The sequence below is a fragment of the Periophthalmus magnuspinnatus genome, chromosome 11 (genome assembly GCF_009829125.3).
Source record: "Periophthalmus magnuspinnatus isolate fPerMag1 chromosome 11, fPerMag1.2.pri, whole genome shotgun sequence".
Lineage (NCBI taxonomy): Eukaryota > Metazoa > Chordata > Actinopteri > Gobiiformes > Gobiidae > Periophthalmus > Periophthalmus magnuspinnatus.
The window spans coordinates 11,369,034-11,394,671 of record NC_047136.2 but is presented as its reverse complement, the minus strand read 5'-3'; the positions used below and the strand labels follow the sequence as shown (position 1 = coordinate 11,394,671).

At 40.0% G+C, this 25,638-nt stretch overlaps 1 protein-coding gene across 2 annotated transcripts; it reads right to left on the bottom strand.

Moving 5' to 3' along the window:
* Positions 1-786: 786 nt before the first annotated feature.
* LOC117378974 (ephrin-A1-like) lies at positions 787-24,763 on the bottom strand. Of its 2 annotated transcripts, none has more exons than XM_033975684.2 (5): positions 24,405-24,763; positions 5,239-5,534; positions 4,170-4,235; positions 3,261-3,359; positions 787-1,971 (listed from the first exon to the last, which is right to left on the bottom strand). In XM_033975684.2, the coding sequence occupies exons 1-5, from the start codon at positions 24,500-24,502 to the stop codon at positions 1,844-1,846; spliced, it is 687 nt and encodes a 228-aa protein (XP_033831575.1). In that variant the 5' UTR covers positions 24,503-24,763; the 3' UTR covers positions 787-1,843. The 2 variants fall into 2 exon arrangements, with proteins under 2 accessions (XP_033831575.1, XP_033831576.1); XM_033975685.2 differs by having other exon boundaries at positions 818-1,968; positions 24,405-24,731.
* Positions 24,764-25,638: the final 875 nt, after the last annotated feature.

The window sequence follows — 25,638 nt, the reverse complement described above, 5'->3', positions numbered from 1 at the left end:
ATCAAGGAGCCCCTCACCCTTTCACACACACATTCATACAACAGTGTAAACAAAAAAAAAAATCTACAGTTTCCTAGTCGTTTTTCTCTCTTTGACCAAATGGTCCATGGTGTTTCTCTCCATTTGAAAATCACTGACACTGAAATCTTTATTTAAAACATTCTGGCACAGTGTACTTCACAAGTTTTCAAATATTTACCAATGGCAACTGACTCACTCTCTACTGTAACTCAAAAGGCTGATCTAAAAGCGGGCAGTTCACAGTTATACTAGTTCTGTTTAAACCAAAGTCGTTTTTTGTACTGTTTTTTTTTTTTAGTAACAATTAGTGTCTGAATATTGACATAGGTATTGACATATTGACACTAACACAATATTTGGCTAACAACAGACCCTAGAATGTTTGTTTTATACTGAGATCAAGCCTCATTATGTTTTCTTGTTGCTAAGAGATCGCAGACCCTCATTTACTGCCCTTTCTTTTACATGTTCTGTATTTTGCTTGAGGCATTAAACAAACTCTTGCCAAGAAAGATGAAAACCCCATTGGATAAATTGTTATATCGTTATCTCAGTGTTGTTGCCTTTGTCTATCTGGTCACCTTGGCCTAGATCCCATTCATTTTACTGCACACAAACGCCTCACCCTTTATTTTCATACCTCCAAAGTCTTCATTATCTAAAGCAGAAATGGGTTAGTTTTCCTCACAGCTTTCATAACACCAAAACCACCTTCTGAGCAAAGATAAAACCTGTTTATCTAACCAAAAACAAGGAAGCTATTTTGAGTTTCCAAAAATATCTTTTATTTCACATGAAAATTTCACATTTAGCATATTTCTCAAACAGTTTTATATAATCTTATGTAGGCTATGTACATAATATACAATTTTAATTACACATGTACAAAATAAGTAACAAGAATTCATGGTTTTACAAAATGGTAGTCATACACTGTTGTGCTTCTGTCTGTCAGTGTGGTGTGTGCTTGGCAACTTGGAAGCCGCGTCCAAATATAGTCTTTTTTTTTTTAAGTGATTTTGCTTGAATTTGTGAACAAAAATGATTCGGAGAGCACCATCGCACACAAGGGTTAGCTTCAAGATCATCCATGAACAGTTTCTTTTTGACATTTTATGCAGAAAAAGTGGCAAAAATCCAGCAATCTGAGAAGTCCCGCCTCTCACAACAAGTCCGTATTTGCTTTTTTTGGCAGCAAAACAAACCACGCCACATTTTTCCTCCTTGCACACATATACAAGGGAGGAAAACTAGTAAACATTTTGAGAGAACTTACTTAGTATTTACAGTAAAACAGCTGTCATAAATTATCTTCACAGAAATGTACACAAAAACGCCATGTGGCACAAAGCGTTTGACGTCACCGTAGCAATGAGGAGTTTGATCTGTGCAGTGGAGTGCTACAGCAAAGGTAGAATGACAACATCCCCTTGCTACATTTAGAAAACACAGGGAGTTTTCAATACTTTTACGAGAACAATACAACCAAAAGTACACAATGCACAAGGGTGGAACCGTTAACTGGTTTTGTATTCAAACCAGAATAAGTTGATTGTTCATCGGCCATCTTGGAAATCCGAAAATCTTCCAAGAAAATACTGTCACTTTCGCAAGACAGGCCTTGTTTTCTCATGTATTCTCCACAACTGTAACGTTACAACCTCCGTGTCTTCTTGGTCCATGTGGCCAGCACTGGGCAAGGCAAAACCGCCATCTTGTTTTTTTTTCTAGTTTTAAGTCAGTGGTTAGATCCCCTACGGACTTCATGTCTTCACTGTAAGTCCCTGAAAGCGTCTGTAAACAGCAGTCTCATTGTCTCTGCTCAGTGTAATAGGAGCAATAATGAAAAGGGGACGAGTAAGGAGAAGATCGAGAGCGACGTCGTTGTGATGGCTGAGTTTGTCCTCACACTTTTCTGGACATCGGGGAAGATCACCACAGGGTCGTCTGCTTGAAGAACAAAAGACAAAACGATATAAGTTGAAATTGTGGAAACCTAAACCTATTCATATCAATCCCAGTGTGACAGTAACAGATACATGATAATGGTTAAGATCTATGGGCCAAAGATGCATTATGACTGATGGATGGTTCTGAAATATTGTTTTAAATCAACGTAAAATGACAACTAATATAGACTAGAAGCATTTTTTTTGTAATGACTCTAAGCTGTAAACATGAACTTTAACACAATACAACTATATTCATTATGGAAGTTAGGGTTAGGCTTAGGAGTTAGTCTTAGGAGTTAGGTTTAGGAGTTAGGTTTAGGAGTTAGGTTTAGGAGTTAGGTTTAGGAGTTAGGTTTAGGAGTTAGGTTTAGGAGTTAGGTTTAGGAGTTAGGTTTAGGAGTTAGGTTTAGGAGTTAGGTTTAGGAGTTAGGTTTAGGAGTTAGGTTTAGGAGTTAGGTTTAGGAGTTAGGTTTAGGAGTTAGGTTTAGGAGTTAGGTTTAGGAGTTAGGTTTAGGAGTTAGGTTTAGGAGTTAGGTTTAGGAGTTAGGTTTAGGAGTTAGGTTTAGGAGTTAGGTTTAGGAGTTAGGTTTAGGAGTTAGGTTTAGGAGTTAGGTTTAGGAGTTAGGTTTAGGAGTTAGGTTTAGGAGTTAGGTTTAGGAGTTAGGTTTAGGAGTTAGGTTTAGGAGTTAGGTTTAGGAGTTAGGTTTAGGAGTTAGGTTTAGGAGTTAGGTTTAGGAGTTAGGTTTAGGAGTTAGGTTTAGGAGTTAGACTTAGGAGTTAGACTTAGGAGTTAGACTTAGGAGTTAGACTTAGGAGTTAGACTTAGGAGTTAGACTTAGGAGTTAGGGTCAAGGTTCAAATTCACTGATTATGCAAAATTATTATACCTAATAATTATAAAAAATGTCATAATGTGGAGCAACGTCGAACAATTATACACTCAATGCAATATTTGTGATTTTCTATGTTTATTTTTTTTCCATAATTGAGTTGCCCTAAGAATGAGGCATCCTCGTTTTACTCTGATGCTGTGTAGTTTGCAAACAACACACCACCACACCCTTGTGTTTTATGCATTATGACAAGACAATTTAGATGATTTACAACCAGTTGACCACCTTCGGATTACCTCATTTATAACCTAGCCATAAACCAATTACAATGTTTTCATAAGGGCCTATTGAAGAGCAGTAGCGCATTAGTTCCACGTGTTGGTGCTTTAATACTACGCTATGATAGTTCTACAGGGCAGGGTAATTAGACGGGACTTTAGCTTGGCCCACATACCTGCTGGCAGTCTGTTGGATGGGTTGTGAACTCCACCCCCCGCCCCGGCCGCTGCTGTCCCGCCTGGACCTGCTTTGGCCACACGAGCCTCTTTAGAGCCTGGAGAGAGACAAAGGCAGAGATGTTACTCTACTTAAACTGAGTATTAGCACAGGGCAAAAAGAGGCTATGTAAACTGTATGAATGAATATTCTATCAAATGACACATCTGTCCATGTTCTGTATAACCATAGTCATAGCCACAGCCATAACATATATGTAACCTTATACACACTTATAATAGAGTTGTAGCCTAGTTTCACAGTGTTGTGTTTAAGTCTATTTTTAATTGTCATTTATTCTTCATTTTTGATTGCATGTTTCTATTTTCCTGATGTTCTTGAACTTGGCATTGCAACACTAGTATTAGCCCATTATTTATACTGAAAACCCACCTCTTCTCCCTGGCATTTAACTGTAGCTAGACAGGATATCTTTGTGTTTTTATAGGTGTTTTATTGTTTGCCCATGTATCGTATTTTCTATATAGTTGTGTTTTTTGTTGACTTTTTATGTGAAGCATTTGAGCAGCTGAAGTTGTATATAAATGTGCTATATAAATAAAATTGAATCATATAGAATCATGCAGATGTAATATGCAGTACTTGACTACAAGATAAATGCAATAAGTTTAATACGTGGTACTGTTTTTAGACCTTCATGTAGATGAGTATGGGAGCTCATTGTGCTTGTCCCGTGAATAGGATGGATTCACAAATGTGTATAACAAATAAAAAGACCTAAGTGCCAGTTTTAAAGTTTAAGTTCTGATATTTCTTTAAAATAATACATATGCCTTGTCAAGTTGCGTCCCATCTTATCATACAATACTGTCATATTCTGCAAATGTCATCACAGTGGGACACTCACCGTCTGCTGCCACCACATCCACCCGGAGTCGTAGGCAGTCCTGTCCATGGTGATGCAAAGGTTTGGCTGTGCACAAGAAGACAAGCATTAACATCCCAACTTAATGCACTTATCCTCACATAGGCCCCTTAATCCATCGGCCCCCGTACACAAGCACTTGGCAGGCAGCAGACGGCCGGACAGAGATTTAGGGAGACCATCTGTGACCAAGTGTGTCCTATGTCCTACTGTGTGACTAATTATGCTTATAGGCGACACTGCTTACTTTTTGCGGTTACGTTTTTTGGCAGAGGGAACGCCACAATACTAGCCAAAACGTAGGAGATTCGAGTCAACTGGCCAACAAGTATTATCATGTCCCAACAAATCAACACGACCCAACTTTGACCCAATTACAAGCCTGGTGAAACCCTATCTGACTATTACTACCATATAGATGATTGCGATCAACAATGTAATAAACTTTTCTTATTGTTGGCATAAACTGTATTGATTCAAGTTTGAGAAATTGCCACATTTGATTTTATGACCTTTCTGGAAAACCAAATTGCAGCCACAGCAGAGCACAGATGCCCAAAGCCACTATTACAAGCAAAATTAAACATATTCACCATTTCTCTTGGATATGAGAAGCAATGTTTAATTCTAACTGCATGTTATAGTAAAAAATGTAATTATAACATAAGCTGCTTTAAAACTGTATCATTATGTTGTTAAAAGGAAAAGTACAATGCTTTAAAATTAAACATGGATTTTGGGAAATGCATATTTTAGCTAAATGAATACACTTTATTAGTAGTTATTATATTGTAACGTATGGCGATCATTAAAAACTTTTGCCCAAACGATGGCCTGCAAGTTCATTTAACTGGATTTTAGATAACATATTATGAGATTTAACATTTGCAGATTGTTTTTGGATATGACGTAATCAATAATGAAAACTGGGTCTTGTCCCCAGTAAGGGATATCTAGAAAAGGCTAATTCTACTTTAAGTCTACTTGTATACCAAAATCCATTCATGCTTTTAACATTCATTATTTAACTGAACACTGTGACCCTACTTACAGATATAATAGTAGCTTTCTCCTTGGCGAAACTCTTTCCCCAGCGTGAACGGCGTGAAGCGTTGAAACTTCTCAGAGAACTTCTCCGGAGCGTGCGGGGCGAAGGGGTGTCCGCACTCCCACCTCATCTGGTCGTAGGACTGGGGTTTGCAGGTGTCGTAGTCCTCGCGCTCCACCATGTAAAGGACGTATCGCTCCGCATCCACCTGAGGCACCTCCCCCTCAGGATAGTGGGGGCACACGATGTCCAGATAGTCGTTTAATCGCACCTCTACTGCATAGTCGTCCCATACAAACCTATAGACAGAGAGAAATGAGTGGTCAGTGAGGTTTTAAATACCGGATATGAAATAAGTTATAGACGGGATGGTTTTCTAATGCATCCACCATTCACTCATCCAGTCTAGGGGTATTGTCAAGTGGCATTTTAAAGCTACCCTTACCATCAACAAAAGCCTGCATGGAACTAGGAAGACAATAATATGAAAGTAGTACAAGAAAGCTGTGAATGCATTACTATCTAACCTCTATATTGGTTAAACTGTGTAAGCGGCATTATTGATCAAAGACAATAAGCACAATATTAGGCTCACGAAAAGTTATTTAAAGATGGTGTTGTAAATTGTTGTTTGAAATAGGCAGCGGTCATATAACTAGCAGGCGACCGATCACACAGGTAATGCCATTTGAGCGGTGACACATATATGGCTCAAAAGCTGATTACATATTGATTGAACACGTGCCACAGTGCAACAGGGAAATCAGGAAGCAGAGAGAGAAAAGAGGGAGTGAGAGAGTCGGTCTGGTGCTGTGGAAGTGGAGGTGTGATTTTGCACTAAAATGCACATAGCGTGATTTGCTCAGAACATGTGTATAAATATGGATGAGTTTGCAGCTAGCGTAGCATCCTTGGATATGTTTTTGAGAGCATTGATCCAGCTAGCCGCCCTCAGAGCCCGGTGCTGTTTACAGTGGAAGGTTAGTAAGCCAGTCAAGCCAGAGGGGACTAGGTCGGCAAGAGTGGGATGAAGAGAGCATTTTTATTTTACTATAGCAAGCAATGAGAGCAGTTACATTTAGTCACTTACTTGGATAACTTTTAAATAACATTGTACTAGTTGCAATCAGTTACATTTTGGTTCTTTCTTCCAAATTATGTGTAATAAATCTAGACCATAGACTGCATAAACAGGCAGACATCACCCATAGCGTTCGGCTCCAGTCAAATGAAGCTCATCAGGGCTAGCGATTAAAGAGGCAAATTTGGAGCTGAGTTACATATTTAGAATTCCGACCGCGAGTATCATAGCAACCAAAGAGCCAATCCGGAGCGAAGTTGTTAAAGGTAATGCCCCTTCCCTTCGCAGGTTTACCAGGGAGCAGGCTAATGGCAGCAGGAGCAACCTCAGGGAAAGAAGGTGCCTGATTGGTCTATTATTAATGTTTTTATCTTAATTTATGGGGCAAAAGCGCAAAATAAATATACCAGGATCATGTAGAGCGGGTTAATAAGAACATTTTAAGACCAAACTGACAGCAAGCCTGACAACAGGAGTTAATGGTCTGAAAATAAAATAATTTTTACTATACCAGATGTTTTGCCTTAGTTATTATTCAGATGACTGCTTCTAGTTTAGTAAAATTATCTAAATATAACTATTATCTTACTTCAGAACAATCTTTGGCTACAACTGCCACTACTGCTGCTGCTACTACTACTACTACTGTCCTAGCATGTAGTGTATATAAACACACAAATTGACTTAAGAGGAGAAGAGGGGTAAAAATAGTTAGTTTGACATGTGTTGGAAGCCACTCATTAGGGTCAGAAGGGACTGGTCTGTGCCGTATTGAGACCTGTCATTACGCAGACAGACAGTCAGGCTGCCTCCCCTCGCTCCTCTGTGTGTCCCACCCGTCACTCCTCCAAAAGATACACCCTCGGCACCAGCCAGCCGCTTAAGTAAACAAACTATTTTCTCTGCTTTTTGACCCAAGCAGACTGATTTGTAGTCATGACAGAACTAAATGCATCTATAAGGGTTTCAGAAAATACATAGTCTAAAACATATTCAGAATGAGTTTGAGAAGATAGGTTTTTACGCTTTGCAGATTTGGTGTATTATAAATGCCGGAGATCTAGGAAAATTGGAAGTGGGAATAGTAGTAGCAGATGTAGTAGAAGTAGTAGAAGAAGTACATGTAGTCATTTAGTATTTGAAGTAGTCGTAGAAGCAGTAATAGTATAAAAAGCAGTAGTAAAGGTTATAGTATTAAAGGTAATAATTAGCCTACTATATCAAACTTCTACTTCTTACAGAGAAATGACAGTGCATATTATTTTGAGTAATATTTCCCACTTCAGTGTTCTCCTTTTGGTGTTAAAATTCTTCCAACTTCCCACTTATCACCTCTCAAGGCTCTTTACCTCAAAGGTCAGACTGAACTCTCCAAACTAAAATAACCTCTGTGTTCTCATTAACAGCAGTAACATCCAGTGCCAGGGCCCACCAGCTCTAATCCTGTTTAACGCTGGTGAGAAATGTCAGATATGCAGACAATTAAAATAACTATGCAGTGTTTATAAGTCTGGTCTTATCTCTGCCCCCCTGGCTCCTCTTTCACGTATATTAGTTTATCTCTGGGGAATAGTCACTAAAGGTATTTGAGCTTTTGTCCCCACCACCCCTGACTGAGTGGCGCTTCAAGGGGGGCTAATGCTTTCTTCTCAGCCAAAGTCATCTTTCAGCAGCCCGGAGCAGTAGTACGCCGCCAGCTAAGATATACACTTCCCAGTAATTCCCATCTATCAACAACCTCAAAGCAGCAGCTACCTAGACCAGTGGTACTCAAGCAGTGGGACAGGGGGCATTAGAAGTAGTTTTAGAGAGGTTTTAGTCCTAGATTAGAGACTCGGGCTGGGATCCTGATTCGATCCTGGTTTACTTCTAATGTATACTAGGTTTCATCCCGTTTTTTGTCCTGGTCTAGGTCTGGGTTCTGTCCCAATTGTGATGTGATGTGAAGGGAACCTCAAATGCGTTGACCTTTACTTAAGTCCTGGTTTAGTTTTGAACTCTTATAGTCCTGGTTTGGAACTGATTTAGTCTTAAATTAGTTGAGATTTAATTATGGTTTACTTACAAGTTTATACTTCTTAGTTTATACTTAGATTAGTCTTGGTTCAGTCCTGGTTTAAACCCTGTTCGGTCCAAAATTAGCCACGGTATATATGTGCTATTTAGTCTCGGTGGTGAAATGTCTAGACTGTTTGGCCTATAGTCTTTGTTTAGACCTGGTTTATATTTAGTTCTGGTTTAGATCTGGTTCAAACTTACATTAGTGGCCATTATGTGTGAACTTGGACCTAATTCAGTCTTTACTTCGTTCTTCCTGATTTCCCTCCATTAAAGGTTATTAGCCAGCTTAACCCCCCGCCAGCCCATGTCCTCTAGCCTTCCCTCCAAAACTAATACCTATCACTTTACCTCTCCTACTGTCCCAGACCACAGGGGGTGCGACAAAGGGGGGGATCGAATTTGACAGGTCTAAATATTTTGACAACACTCAGATAGATTGTATGTATTATATAGGGTTTTGTTGCCTTTGGAATCAATACACGCACGGGTCAATGGGCAACTAAAAGTGCAAGACGCCACACTGTAGACTGCAGCGTATTTACACAGGTCTGACAAGGCTAAATTTGAGAAGAGGAAGTGGTTGAATAAATATCTAAGTCAGGATTTAAGGCTTTGTCTGCAACGGTAATTCAGCTTTCTTACAGCGATTTGATTAGCTTAAATGATGACATGAGTGTTTCTACAAAGCAAATACTCACTGCGACTTTGACACTTGGAGAGAAAGTTGTTTTTTTTCTCATGGAGCTCACTTGTGTTCTCAATCGGGGTTGTCCAAACAAATCGATACCTAACGATACTAAGCCCTACTACAACAAAATAGCTCATTTAAGTATCAGTACTTTCATTGTTTAAGTTTATTTTGTATATAATCATTGTGGTATTGACATCTGTATCGTGTTAGTGTCAAGCCTTTTCCTAAGTACGGCCTATAGTTTCTTCAACCTCATGCCATTTTAACTATGAGAGTTTTTCCCTCTCTAAGCTCTGTTCATCTATTTCTGTGAAGGTAGTGACAAAGCCAAACTTCAAATTTAGTTTCCCAAGCCTTCCGGGGGTCTGCACTGCAGCAGGCCCCACTGAAAAGGCATTTGTTTCATTTTGGAGGTATGTTCTCATAAAACGCCAGCGTGTAACAAGTAGCATTCAGGGGTGTTAGCGTGACAAGGTCCATATGTCTGATTAACGATCAAAGTGGCCAGGCGCTAGTTAGGTTAGCGCTGTTGTTGTTTGCTACCGGGGGTCCGCCTTATGACTGCCCCATCGTAACGGGACAGACTCTGTGGCTACTAAATTACTGCAACCCAGACCCCAGTGCAGGAGGAAGTGCGCAATGGGTGAAAGTTTTGGACGCAGATCAAAAAGGGGGCTTGTGCATGGTTTAGACTTTATGGTTTAATCTACTTTAGGTGAAAAGTTTGACTATTACAGTTGGAAAATGTAGTTCCAAAACTTATAACGTAAAAATAAATGTAAATTGTACTTTGTAATTTCACAGCTGCTAGCCCCTGGACTTGTACCCTCAAGCCCCCTCTCCCGCCTGAAAGCACTCCCTCCAGTCTTGATGATTAGATTAAAGCACAACACCAATCTTTTCCACCAAACTTGCAAAACTCCCAACTAACTGTGTCGTAATAATGGTCCGCACTTTCCAACTTTCGAGAGCAATAATTATCGTTTCGCCACAGTCCAAGCGGCTTATAGTGCTTATCTCCCATTCGGCCTGCCACGCTGTGTTGACCAGATTGCAGCTAAAATGTTTTTCCCCAGTGCCACTTCAATCGAATCGATAACAGCACTAAGCAAGCAAAACACTGCTGTCAGCGTATGCCTGGTGAGTTATTGTCTCAAATACAAATACAAAATGGCTCTCCATATACCTCGAAATAACACTACGCTACTATATAGGATAAATGAAAAATCAACATTGCAACTACTGTTTCGTCCTGAACTCAAGTGACATATCTTTTCAGTGCAATCTTCCATTAGCCAATTGCTTTTAAATTATTTTAGCATCTGAGTTGTCAAAATGTTTTACTTTCTCTGGCTAAATTATCATCCCGATTACAATAAACCATGCAGAGAAAGTCAAAATCCCGTCTATAACCGTGATTACAAACTGGTCATAGTATGGTCCCAATGTGTTGTGTCAAAAGAGAGTCTCGGGGGGGCGCAATTAAAAGACAAAAAAGGAGTATTAAAGTTGCCCCAGAGGGTGGTAATTATGTCCCGAGGCATTCACTTCCCAGAGTCTTTAGATGGGGGAGATTTTGGGGGGTGGTATGAATAGGTGTGGGTGAAAAGGGAGGGGGTCAAAGGCCTTAAGCTGGGATGGCTTTTGAAGTTGGACTTAGTAAAAGTTTCTATGCTACAGTTGCTTCATCAATGCCAGTTCCATACAGCGGCCCTATTCACAACTGGGGTAGCTCTTTTAGCCAACGCTCAATACGCAACGCAGGAGGTAGAGCGAGAATGGTTTAAACTAGGACTATTATTCCATATCTGTACTATATCAGGGTTATACTAGGGGTAAACCAAGATTAAAGTTCTTCATTATCAGATTTAATCATAAGTAGAACTGAATGTAAACCAAAAACAGGCCTACAGATAGTCCTAAACAGACTAAAACATGACAAAAGCCACAGACCCATGAGAAATTAAGAACTATCCTTGGATTTTGGAGTGATTAAAATCTAGCACAGTTTCCATCGCAATTGACAACTTAAAATATTATATTATTTGAATGGGAAATAACTGAAACTCATGAAAACTGGGACAGAACTTGGAAGTAAACCTAGACTAGACCTGGAGTAAACCAAGGCTAGCTGGACCAAACCAAATCCAACAAGTATAAACACAAACTTAAGATAAGCAGGGCATTCCCATTCAAAAGTACATCAACACTAAATCAAAATGTAACTGTGCCAAAACCAGGTCAAGACAGCAATTTACCACAAGACTTCATACAGTGATCCTATTCAAATCTGCACTAATGGGATAGCCCATTTAGCCTGTGCTCAATACAAGCTGGGGGCCAACTCTACCCCCCTTTTTATTAAATACTTTTAATTATCCCACCGTCTTTTGTTCCCCTTTGACGCCTCTGCATTGAAATGTTCCTACCTCGTCAGCTTAATTAACCGATCGCACTAAACAAGCTTCAAAAGACAGTGCGGAAAAGGTTTCGCAAACAAAGTCATGCCACCTCCACTTTGCGGCGCCCAAATCCACTCTCCTTCATCGCACCCCAAGAAAACAACAGGAGAAGCCTCTCTTGTTGTTTTCTCCCAAACGTTTACCCCTCTATGTCAATAAGCTGTCTGCATTTATCTGCATTGTTTATCCAAGGATTCTCACTTTTAATGATAGTGAAGCCCGGATGTAGGAAGCGGAGGATCTATGGTGTAATTATAGGGAGACATTTGGAAGATAGACGGACTGTGTGATACCCATTATATCAGAATGTATGTGCAATATAGATAGAAATAACAGTCAAATTATACAGTGATGGACAGACCGGGCTTTGCATTTCAATAAATAGTGTCAACTAGATAGACTGATAGAAGAAGAGAGGGAAGTAAAACCATCTGAAGTTACTGTTTAGCTGGTTTTGGTGCAGGTGAGACCACATTAACACAGCACTCATATTATATAAGTAGACAGTATAATGCCAGTATAATGCCTTGGTAGTGGTCTTCCCTACCCCAACGTGCTTCTTTTTGTTTGAACCTTTCCCTTTTTTGGTTATAACTAATAATCTGCTCACTAAGTGCAGGTAATCAGATATGTATCCACTTTCCAAAACCAGCTTTATCCAGACTTGGGCTTGTACTTTACCCGAGTTCATTTAGGTATCTGTACTTTACTTGAGTTCATTTTTAAGTGGATACCTTTTACTTTTACTTCATTACATTTGAGAGCAGGTATCTGTACTTTCTATTTCACTACATTTTTGAGCAGGACTGAAAACTATTAACAGTAACAGTATTTTTATTATTGTCTAAGACGTGCTGAAAAGGCTGAAGGTTTATTTTTAACACATTCATAGTCTGAGCAAACAAAAATATACAAATAAAAACAGCGAGGAAAAAAATGTTCAGCTGTTTCTGTTGGTCAGCACAAATCTTCATCAAAATCTATCATTACATTTGAAGATTCATAAGACCTCAAAATCTGCGCATCTGCTTTTACTTTTTACTCTTTAAGTACATTTTTTAAAAAGGTACTCACGTTACAAAATTGAGTACTTCTACCATCACTGCTTGGGGCTAGTAGAAAGATACTTGTAAACCATTAATAAACAGTTTAACTTGTTTATATTGTTTTATATTGTTTATGTCTGAAAATGTCACAATCAAGATCTATCTCTGGCTTGTTTTTGTACTACATCCCGTATCAAAAAAATGCATGTCTTCTATGTCTCCAGACCTTTTGAGGAATCTGGGAGTTGGGTCATGATACATGTTGATAAAAAATACAGAGATGAAAGCAACAAAAAGGCTATGTCAAGTGTTCAAATATGCACATGGTGAAAAATGCATTACAGGCTAACGCTAACATTCCTCCACTCTCCCAAATGCAAGGAATTCCTGATTTATCGCAGCTTCTTCAGGAGTCTAATCTGTCTGCTTTAATCTTTAGTGGCTATATAGCTTTTTGCTTTCTTCTCCATCTCCTCCAGCCCTCCCTCTCCTCCATCCATCCATCACCCCCTCGACCGTGCACTCTACTGGGGCAGAGGAATGCTGCTGCTTGGGCCCTGCCTGGATCAAAGGTCGGGCCGGTCGCCAACTCAGCACTGGTCTAGGATTTTATACAAGCGTAAAGTGCCTCGGAGTCAGCAAGAAGTGGACCTGAGTGAGCAAACTACAGCTGTGCGTGGAGCGATCAATTCAAATCTCATTTAAAACATGTAATAGGTGAAACTATATTAAGGGAATTAATCACTTTTTAAATTTGCTGGTGTAAGCAGTTTGTAAAGTTTGTGTACATTGGAACATTTCAAAGTTTTATACCTGTGGGGATATACTGCTCATTTTGTAAGTCAAATGAGAATGTGAGAATTTGCAGTTGTTCACAGCATAAATTCTCACATTATGGGGACTAAAAATTGTGTGTTTCTGAATAAAATTTGGTTACACAAAAAGCAAAGATAGGACTGCAAGATTAATGCAGTAAGTTTGCCAGTATTTCACAATTATCTTAAAAGCTGTGATGGTATGCCAAACATGTCTGGATATTGTGCTGCATTGCTAACATTGAAATACATCCAAAGTACATTTTCTTCTTCTTGCATCATTTGTAAAACTAAAAACATCATTATCTTAAGTATTCTAACCCAATTTGTCCAACCTCCTCACCTTTATTCTGCTTCCCTGCACGCTCCATTTACAGTATTCAATTTAACTAACGAACTTTAACAACTTCCACCGTGGGGCCCCTCACTGACCACGTAAACAGGGCTATTTACCTTCAGCTTGTACACATGCCAGAGGAGTGACCTAAAAGGTGACTGACCAACAACAACATGGATGACTGAACCAGAAAGCACGGACCACCTAATCGTTTTGGTCCGAGCCAGGATTACAGGCTGGGGCTAGGACCTATTCATCAGTCCCCAGAGCTAGCTTAGTTAAGGGGCTTATGGTGGACAGCGAGGGCCAAAATGAGGGGCGATGGCTGGGTACGGAGTAAAGGGGCGAGGGGGTGTGATGTGGACATGGGTGGGGCTGGTGTGGGATACCATTGTTCTCGCACAGAAAGGGGCATTAGTCCTTTAAACTGGACTTATGCAATTTAAAAAGGCTATGTGTGTGGGGTGGTGAGAGTGGAAAGATTTTGGTGAAATGTGAATGCCTACAGTACAATGACTGCTATGCTGTAACTGCGAAAACCACGACTACAACTACTACTATTATTACTACTACTACTGGTGGGTTCAAGATTATATGTGATGCTGCTGCTACATGTAGGGCAATGGCAAGATTTCCCTGCTGATCTTAAAAGTAGTAAGGTCACAAATGTTGTTCCTTGTCATTTCTGTTACCATGCAGAACTAGACTTTAGTAGAACTTTTATATTACCACAAATCTGCATTTTAAAGAGGTGTTGTTTTGCAAAATGTACTTTTTTTGGATTTGATTTCTGCCATGGTATAACATTGCACCCTCATCAAAAACACAAGAGGTTTTAAATGCCATCCATGCATGTTTGAGTAATCTAGGGATCTCTCCTGTCCCCTATTTGAACCCTCTTTACGGTTTGCAGTGAGATTTTGTCCAATGCTCCGCCCACAAGTCTACTTCACCCATACTCCCACATTGCTATTTTTTCATAAGCATGGCGCAAAACTGTACACTACAACTTCACAAACCCGATGCGTTGTGTAGCAGTTTTATAAGCGGGACGAACGCTGATTGTGTTGTGATGTCGCTCTGAACGGGGAGTGCAAGGAGCAAAGGGATTGGAGAGGCTCAGAGCATCAAAAAGTGAAGTGAAACTAGAAATTACTAGACATATTTGATGGATAGTGCCTTACCTTACTACTACTTCTACTACTACTACTACTACTACTTTGCCACTACAACTCTACTACAACTGGGTACTGTCACTAATGCTGTTATATACCACATTACATTCCTTGATGAAAAGTATCTTGTCCTGTCTCATCATTCAGACATCACAGAAAAGAAAGGATGCACTAAGTTAACCCAGACCGCTAACCACCGTTGTCCTAACTCCTCTCTTTTTCAAATCTATCCATCGCCCCATCCATCTCCGTCAGGGCGCCCCTCCCACACCTTGTCCATCTTTTATCACTCAATAAGCAAACCAGATCCTCGTGTCAACGGGCCCTCCCCCACACGGGACGTCCCCGACCAATCAGAGCTCATCGCAGCTGTGGTATCCCAACTATGCAACTTGTTCTGTCCCACCGCGTTTGCAAAAGAGCAGACACAATGCTTTCTATGGGGTTGTCATGGCGACCAATATGACCCCGCCCACTCAACATCATATTCCCATGCATCTCCATAAGCTTGGCCAATTCAACTTTTGTCACGGTGTTTTTCAATACTTTATTTAAATATGCAAATGTGAAAGTACAAATGCGACGAGCGCTACTACTATTGACGAAAACGCAACTTTAATTATCAGCCTTTTTCTATCAAAGTTGGCATTTTTTAACGATTATTTTGGAAGTCAAATTATTATTTCTACTGTACACTGATACTTTTTTACATTTACAAGATTAAAATAGGGTAACTGAAGGCTTGTTACAGCTATAATTGGCTTACAAGCACCTACAATTTACACAACTACAATTTAAATCCCTAAATAGACTGCTGAAATGACTTGTGTGTGTACCTTACATAAGTCCCGCCTCGAGCACTGACCCAAAAAGCTTTCAACTATAAAAAAGTAAACAAGTTGTGACTAATAGTTTTATAAATGGTCAGATTTACTGTCAAATTCTCCAGCTGTCTTTCCTGCTATGATTGGGACACCCTCCCCCCACACAAACACACACACACACTTCCTTTACTCCCTCTGCCTCTTCCCTTTAAGGCAGTTCAATCCCACACAACACGCACAAGGAAGCAGCCCTCAGTCAGTCAAGTGTTCGATCTTCGATTATGATCCGAGCCCACGCGCTGTGTTGCTGTGTGGGAGAACAGAACGCGCCTCAGACTTGTTTGTCAAGTCATGTTGACGTTCGAACTCACATCACAGCACGGAATGAAGAATTAACTTTGATTTTATCTTCTAAACGAACCATTGTTTTGTCGTGCAAAGAGGGGCCATTGTGAAGCTAACTACGCTCTAGTTTTGGTCTGAGGAATCAAAAAGTTGGGAAAAAACGCGCTTTTGTTCAGATATTATGAAGGAAAATGTGTTCGTAGGTCGTTTTCCCACATTTTAATGCCAACCAGCCTCAGTGCGCAGTAGATTTAGTTTTGTTTACTTCACTTTTGGGTCGCTCTTATTCAGATACACATCGGGGCGACAGTAGCTTAGTCGGTAGAGCGTTTTCCCACTGATCTGAAGGGTGGCGGTGCGAATCCAGGCACCAAATTGACACTAAATCTGTCTCATATTCCCATGCTTTGTCGCCTATTGCACCCTCTCCATAAGGATCCATTTAAACGTTCATTAAGCCGCTCGTGTTTATAGAAAAAACCTTGACCACTGAAGTTGCATGTGCCGTGAATCAATCCAAATCCAATTGATTTTTCTGTACATTGATTCGCATCTTGAGAAATGCGACGTCAACCCTGACCTTTCTGCCTTCACCCCTTACGAGATACAAATGGCTCCGCGGAGAGTCCAGGCAGGAGCAAAGATCATATATATTCATCTGAAGCTTCCCCTGGTTCACTTCTATAACGGCCAATTACTTCCCTGTGGCTACGCTTGAAGAGTGTGTCATTGTTTTAGAATATAGCAAGAGAAACTCGTATAGGAAGTACAATGACCGACGATGAGGACACACAAAAGTTGAGTGACCAATGGAGAAAGTTTATTGAGATGGATGGGATGTTGAGTGGGCGGAGTCATGTGTGTTTCCTATGTGTTTCTATGACAACGCCAGAGTTAGCATTGTATCAAATGACAAATGCACAAAAGTTGCAAATTCAATATTTTTAAACCTGCATCAAACCTTGCAATTAAATAGCCACCATTTGAGAACCAGTAGTAGGGATTAGTAGTAGTAGTAGGTTAGTAGTATCTGTAGTAGGCTAGTAGTGGTAGCAGTAGGATAGTAGTAGTAGGCTAGTAGAATTTGTAGTAGACTAGTAGTTGTAATTTAGTAGTAGGCTAGTATTAGTAGTAGTAGGCTAGTAGTATTTGTAGTAGACTAGTAGTAGTAGTAGTAGGCTAGTAGTTGTAAATTAGAAGTAGGCTAATAGTAGTAGTAGACATAGGCTGCTAGTAGTAGTAGTAGTAGTAGGTTAGTAGTAGCAGGCTAGTAGTATTTGTAGTAGACTAATAGTAGACTAGTAGTTGTAAGTTAGTAGTAGGCTAGTAGTAGTAGGCTAGTAGTATTTGCAGTAGACTAGTAGTTGTAAGGCTAGTAGTATTTGCAGTAGGCTAGTAGTCATAAGGTAGTAGTAGGTTAGTAGTAGTAGTAGGCTAGTAGTTGTAAATTAGTAGTAGGCTAATAGTAGTAGTAGACATAGGCTGCTAGTAGTAGTAGTAGTAGTAGGTTAGTAGTAGCAGGCTAGTAGTATTTGTAGTAGACTAATAGTAGACTAGTAGTTGTAAGTTAGTAGTAGGCTAGTAGTAGTAGGTTAGTAGTTGTAGGCTAGTAGTATTTGCAGTAGACTAGTAGTTGTAAGTTAGTAGCAGACTGGTAATAGTAGTAGTAGAAGTAGGCTAGTTATATTAGTAGTAGACTAGTAGTAGTAGTAGTAGTAGTAGTAGTAGCAGCAGTAGTAGTAGTAGTCTAGTAGTAGCCTAGTAGTAGTAGTAGTCTAGTAGTAGTGTGAAGTAAGTCGCCAACTAGTCTCTGTTGGTACATAAACATCCTACCACTTCAAAATTTTGACTCCCAATCTCACAAAACATCTTCACACCATTCATTCCTTAATTTCCCATAAATCCCAGTTGTCACTTCTTGTAATTTCCCAGATCTTAATATCACTGTTAATATTATTCCAGTTCTTGGGTATAGGAAACCAACTCAACTCCCAGGTTTATGTTTTTAAGCCATGCTGTGAGTGAAGTGTGAGAACTGTATTGTTTATTGTGCAGACAGGATACCACGTTTTTCCCGGGAAAAGTCAGGAAGGCGCAGGAAGTAGCAGTAGTTCATAGTCAGACACAGAGGCACACATAGGAGTATATGGATACAGACAGCGTGTAGATGTACTGTGTAACACGCCTGAAGGAAGCTCAGAAACCTTTGGCCTGATTCACTATCTAACACAGTCAATAAAACAAGCCCTTCAGATACCAGCACACCATTGACTGGAAGTACACAAGCTAAATTGTTGCAACTACTTTAAAATAACTACTACTACCACCTACTACTACTAAAACCATTACAACTACCACTACAACTAGCATGTACACTATGGAGTTGAAAATATCATGCAATTTATTTCAACCAATGATTATTAACCACAAATATTATGGTTTATATTTCATTCTGTTGACCTGTTCATCACCTGAGAATAGTACAGATCCCAGAGTGTATAAAAGACGATTATCGTGTGTTTGTCAATCTCTTTTCTGTAGATTGAATTCACCAGACAGATTATAGAGGCAGATTAAGGCACTGGTCTGGGGAGTCAAGGGGAAATGACCAGACAACATAAGATGGAGGGAAGATGTGTGTTTGTGCGTGAGTGTGTGCGTGTGTTTGTGTGTCTGTGTGAGTGGTCTTTGTGTATGTGTGTTTGTGTGTGTGCGTGTGTATGTGTGTGTGAGTGGGTTTAAAGAGCTGCGGAGGCTGGATTAAGGAAACGGGAAACCTTTATGTTTTCAAAGAAAGTGGCGTCAGATGAGATTAGTCCGAAAAACATGAGGAATCTGATGTTAAGAATACTAAGCACTTGTGAGGAATAGTAACATTTTCTCTTTCTAAAGCCATGCGCCTTTTAAAGCACTCTTGTTATTTCTTCATTACTACAACTTAATATTACCAAAGTTGTTGCAAATGTAGCCAACAAAACAAAGCTTAAATAAAAGATTTACAAAAGTGCAAGTGTCTTGGTCTTTTAAATAAGGACAATAATTCTACAACAACTACAAGACCAAGAGAAACCTTCAAAATTACTGAAAAAATGATTCTCTCCAAGGATCCAAAGTAGCATTTCCATGGAGACAAGCAGGTGGCACTCCTACTCCAGGCTAGAGTCAGGTTTGTGGAGATGCAAGCCCGCTCACAGTAAGGATGCATGTTTTTCAGTGCAATAAAAACATAAAAAAAGCTTTTATTTATTCTATTTCTGGCTTTAAAATTACATGGTGAGGCTTTAAATGAAAGCTACGGTCCAGCTCAAAGTTACTCTTAAGAACATTGCTAAACAGATTTGCTTTTTGAAAAGGCTAGAGCAGCACAAGGAAGTCATAGGAGGCCAGGCCTGGGAAAGAGACAGCGTGAAGCAGAGGCCAAAGAGCCGTGTGACGGGTGTCCATGGGTGCCAAAACCGATAAAAAAAATTCCACACCTTTTTGGGCCTGCTTCCCCTCGCCCACACTCTCTCACTCCACCGCAGTTTGGAGCAAATAATGGACTGAAAAGGGGCAGCTTGTAAAATCCAGATAAAAGAACCTAGAGAAGCTGGAGGAGAAGGAATGAAAAAGTTTCCCAGAGGCGGAACAGGATCGCAGAGAAGAGAAAGGCACCGCTGAGTGGCAGGGGGCATTCATGGACCACCGGTGTGACAAAATGACTGACACATTGATAGAGGCCTGGCCACTTCATCACCAAAACCACCTCTGACCTCCCCAATCAGTCACACCAGCAACCTCTCCCTTTCTATGGCACACCGCGAAGACTAATTTGTATGGGCGGTGAGACAAAAAAGCCCAAATTGACAGGATAAACTCCGCCAAAAATCACTCATGTGGGCACCTTAAGCCCCGCTACACACAAAAGTGTTTTCAAAGACATGAATTGGACCAATGGTGCGGCAAAGGTGCAGGCGAAAACAGCTAATTTTGTGGTTTTAGCAAATCAAAGAGCCCCATTAGAAAGTCAAGCTCTGTATGTTGTATTATGGTAGTGGTACGCCCGTGATTGAGGATGAAATGTAAGCAAGTAAGGCAGGAAACAGTTAACAGATGCACAGGAGTTGAAAAGAAGGGAAGTCGAGCCAAGAAAAAGGGGGGAGGGAGGAGAAGGAGAGAGGGAGAGACAGGTACGGGGCAGTCCCAGAGACAGAGGGGTCAAACCGTGCCCAAGGAGAGAAAACAGCGCATAAGGAGGGTATTGTACAGAACATTCAGTCTTGTTTGTATTTCTGTTCTACTCAAAAAATAAAGAAACGGGAGAAGTTCAACAGATACATGGCGAGGTACTGGTCTGACTAAGCACATCACCTGCATTATTACATGGAAATAGAAAGTTAAAACCATAATTTGGGACATTCTTTATGGAGATAGATGGGTTATATGCCATAGTGTGGAATACTATAGTCAAAGGAACAACTTTTCCATACCAGGATACATGGTTTTCCAAGTTTTTCAGAACAACTAATAGTCTTTTTTCTTGTTTTAACATGGTGGGGCTTTAACTGAATTCCTTACATCTCTCAAGTTTACAAAAAAACATATAATAACTTTTTATCTTTATCTTATCTTTGTAAGGAGTGTAGTATCTTAGGTCAGAATGCCATGTCCTTTTACTACAACTACTACTGCAATATATATATATATATATATATATATATATATATATATATATATATATATATATATATATATATATATATATATATATATATATAAAAACAAACAAAAAGCACTATTTGGTTTCACAGCTCACAAAGAACTTAACAATAACCATCATCTGTAATGTTTAATCTTAGCTAGCTGGAGTTGGTAAGGATTGGGTTAATGTGTACAGCTTGAGTCATCCCATCCCGCTCATGTGGTGAATGAACACTCCCCGAGTAAAACGCACTAGTCCAGTGGTATACCCTCACAGAGCTCACTTCAACACACTGACAGTCCTTCCGGGAATACTGCTGCAAATTTATAACATTCCTGGTTCCAATAAAGATTCCCAATTGAGACTATTTTGAAATATAGAGTTCATTATACACAATGGCGCTCCAGTGGGACATTCAAAGTGTATAGGATTGCATAGAGGGTACTTTCTGAAGAATTGGGAAGGGGGGGTGTTTCAACAGTTAAGTAAGCCGCACTATCCGGGGAGCAATATGTCATGTGTAATTTGTTTGAAGAAGAGTAATGCCACAGCTATTGTACATTTGGGGAGGGCGCGCTTCTCAATTTCATTCTTAAAGTTGACAACCAAAGCCAAGGAGTCGTGATAGTTGTGATAGTTTTGCTAGTTCCAAACATGGATGAAAGATGTTGGGGCATCTGGTATGAACATTACGAGTAAGAATGTCAAATATTACAATAAAAAAATCAATACCCAGGGCAGATAATTAAAAACAAAGCTAGGTACTAATTTAAAAATGTACTACCTTTAAATACTGTATAGCTTTTCCTGAATTGTTTTACGCTTTACATCAAGGAACCACTCATCCATTCACACACTGACACAGCAATGTACGCAAACACTGGGGGGAAAGTTGGGTTAAGGGTTTCGCCCAATGACACAACGACAGCATTCATCTGTGGGAGCTGGAATCGCACCGGCAACCTTCAGGTCAGTGGACAAACACGCATAAAAACTGAGCGATTGTTACCTATCATAAGGTATCAAAATCAGCAAAGTCAAGAAAGTCAAGTATCAAGTCTTTTTTAGTGTAGAGTTTGAGTTTGAACCAGTGAAAACAGTAATTGGTAAGCAGATGGTTGTAAAATATATTTTGGCTTTGCTCAGTGCCTTGATAAAAGTTAAGCTTCTGCTAAACGCAACAAACTTGGATGACCTTTACAGTCAGGAAGCCTTGGGGCACACAGGCATGAGTCAGTACTGAGTAGGACCTGTGAGTTTATGTATGAGCAAACACGTGTTACTGAACCCCTTAAACACAGGAGACATCAAACTCAATGTGAGATCAGTACTATTAACAACAACATACAATAGATCATGAAACAATGTTAGACATCACCACAGTAACATATTAACAAGAAATGGGTCAAAACAGCAAATGAAAAAACAGAGAAACTTGAAGGATTAAGAGTCGCCAAGGGGTCTGATTTAGCTCTGTCATCTCCAGAGAGCTGAAAAAGAAGGATTAACGCTATTTACAATCACAACATCTACGACTTCATTCCGTTTGACGTAAAAAAAAACAAAAAAAAGAAGAAGATTTGTCACCGCAATTATTACTGAGAAGTGTCATTCTCAAAACTGTTAGAAGCCCGGGAGGGAATATTAAAACATAAAGCCTCGAGTTGACGCATGTGTGTTGGTCTGACATTGATTGACAGATTAAGATGGAGTGGGTGGGCTTGAAAAATCATTGCATTTTTAAATACAACTGGATCTACCTCCTTGCGTGAGAACGTACTCAAAGTTTCTGTCTTTATTACTGCACAATCATGTCACTTAAAGAAAAAAGCAGACCAGTAGTAGAGGGGAATAGCAGTGGTTCTGTGGTAATGATGTATGTGATTCCTCTGCAGTACAAATACTTGCTGAAATCAATTTAGTCTGCTTTTGGTTGTTGTTGGTAGAACTAGATATGAATTGCAAGTTGCTAATTTACATCTGGTTTAGCTCTAATTTGGAATAGTCCAGTTAAAGACCTGACCTACTACTACTAGAACTACTACTACTACTTCTACTACAAAGACTGCTACTTCTACATGTAATACTGCCTATTTTACTCATTCTCAGTCAGTGGACCTTCCAGATTGGCATAACTTTGGTCCATAGATTCAAGTACAATAATAAAAAAAAAAAACTATCCATGTTAAATATAGAACCAACTCAGAAAGTACCAGAATACTGCAGTACAAATATTGACCTTGCAATGATTGATCGGTGACCCTGGTGTGATGTATGTTGCATATTGACTTATAGCCAACAGTCCTGTCAGTGCTTGCCTCCTCTTTGCTATAACCCGCTGTGCACTTTAACCATTTCACCCCAGCTATTATTAACAATAATTCTAATTGACCCCAACTTATTCTGCATGACCCTTTACTTTTTACAATCTCGTACAGTTCAGCTCTCATGTTTCCTCCCTCTATCTGTCTCCCTGTGTCTCAGCTTGTGGATGTGTCTGACCTACTGGGCTGGCTTCAAGTTACCTCCTCAGTCTCTGTCACCAAACATTATTACTTGTCTCACCAGCGTGATATATGACCACCACTATGTCCTCATGACGGCCAAGGCGAACCCCCGTGCCATATCTGCTTGATTTAAGAGGCGCACTCGGAGCCTCTCACTGCGGCGGTCATACGGAGCTGAAAATGTGATGTCAGATGGGGAGGTGATTGCAAAAGAGATTTCAGCACAATCTAAAGTGCCTGGTAAAAACAACACTTAAGTATCCCCGTAGGATTGGTACTGATGAATGAAAACAACTAGCTATCAACCTCGATTTGAGCTTTTCCATCTATACTAATAGCACTTGGACCCGGTCAGGCTGTAATGAATGGCTAGATAGGGTTCAGAGATAAGCATAATATATAGTTCTGTTAAGGCTTTTGCTCACATAAAAACATGCAGAAATCCACCAATTTATAATATTACATGTGCATTGTTGAGTTCATAATAATATTGGTCATACACATTCCAAATTGTGACTTTCTACATTTGGGTTCATTAAGAAGACCTTTCATTGGTTTAAAATATGCACAAAAATATCATGTGCATCCAAATGTCAATGCATCTTCTTGTAATAGCAACTTAATTTAGCCTAATTTAAGCATATTTAATGGAGCAAATAACCTAAAATCACTGTTAGCCAATAAAATCCACCTTACTTGCCTCACTCACACTCTGCGTCCTATATATACACTGCTTTAACTCTGTGCGTAAAGTTGTGCCAAAAGGTCTTTCCAAAGCGCGTCGCAACTAGCTTCAAAATCTGGTTTAGAAATGAGTGCCTTGCCTTGACTAAAATCCAGCCAGGTAAGAGGAGAGCCGCAGGTAAACAGTGCTGCGTAATAACAGGTTGGAGCAGGAGATAAGGGAAAGGGGGGAGGGCGAGAGAGGCTCCCAACTGGCTTTAAGATTATCATTACAACAGACGCTACTTGTTACCATTACAAATTTCCACAGCGTGAATATGCACTGCGTTTACTTCACTCCTGTAGACTGAAATGAGCACTTTTTCAAATGAAGCCACAAAACAACCCTGCCAGCGAATCTGTGGAAGTCTTGCACGCTTTCATTCACTATGAGAGTGAGAGAAGAGGGATATTTACGCACTTTGGGTTGGTGCTGTTCCAATAGACGCTGTGCCGCTCCGTAGACGCACACCACGCACAAATGCTCAGGAGGCAGCCCGCTATCCAAAGCAAATCCATGTTTTGGCGGTGCAGGAGAGAGCGAAGATAGCTTGCAAATAAGACCAGTCAGTGCACAACTCTGGTAAGTAACAAAAATCAACAACAAAAAAGAAGTACAAAATGGAAAAACGTGCAAAACTCAATGGGATGCAACCAAAAGAGCTGGGACGCACGACAGGAAAAACATCAAAACATTAGTAGTTTGATAGAGCGATAAAACTCTTGCAAGGTGTAGTCACTCAGACAGATCCGTAGTGAATGAATGCGCTGCTTGTGTGCGCTTTGGTTTTGTGAAACGCCCACAATCGTAAACCCCGCCCACTATAGATGCGCGGACCAATCAGAGCCACGTCCGAAAAGCACTTCTCTGTAGAAAAAAACAGTCCTGCGCCTACTGTATGTTTACATGTCAGATACTCCACTATGTGTATTGCAACTCGTTTCTAAGTGGTGTTAAGTGCAAAGTTTGACCGTTCATAATGATGACCCTGCAGTGTGATAACCGGCCCTCTAAAGGCGTTATATTATGCTAAAAATATGTAGTTTTGTCATGCACGCCGAGGAGCGTATTAGCAGCTCGTTGACACAATGTAATTAAACCCGAACATGGTAAACACTGCATTATGCCACTGCAGTTATCTGTCCACCCAGCTTTCCTCACAGTAAACAGTCAAGAGCCCCTCCCGTTCATTTGCATTGATTGGATAACATCTTGTATATTTTCAATAATATTACATTTGTCTACAGCTATGCATTCATGAATTAGGATTAAACAAAATGCCATGCAAAACCTAAAGGCACCTAATGTAACTTCTGGATGGAGGGGGCTTGTCTCCATAGAGCAATTATTGTTTTCTTTGTCTGCACGAAAGCAGTAACAATAACTTCTTTATTCCAGGTGTTTTTATTTGCCAAAAATACCTTGAACAACATCCATTATCACAGTGAGTGGGCTCGCCTTTCTACGGATCTGACCTTTAACTTGGCCTCGGAATGTCACCTGCTTGTTGCCATGGATATAGACAAGTTTAATGCCGTACTGTGAACAATGCTGCACTTTCAAAATAATGACTCATATGTTGCCTTTTTAATATGTGAGTGTTTTGGCAAAAGTGAACATCTGGTTCTCAATTTTGACAAAGACAGGTCTAATT

What these genes read in the sequence shown, in the direction of transcription:
- LOC117378974 (XM_033975684.2), bottom strand. Translation starts at nt 24,502, where the DNA reads ATGGATTTGCTTTGGATAGCGGGCTGCCTCCTGAGCATTTGTGCGTGG. An exon ending in GGATGTGGTGGCAGCAGACG is followed by an intron (nt 3,360 to 4,169) that starts GTGAGTGTCCCA and finishes GTCTCTCTCCAG; the next exon opens with GCTCTAAAGAGGCTCGTGTG. An exon ending in ATCCAACAGACTGCCAGCAG is followed by an intron (nt 1,972 to 3,260) that starts GTATGTGGGCCA and finishes TTGTTCTTCAAG; the next exon opens with CAGACGACCCTGTGGTGATC.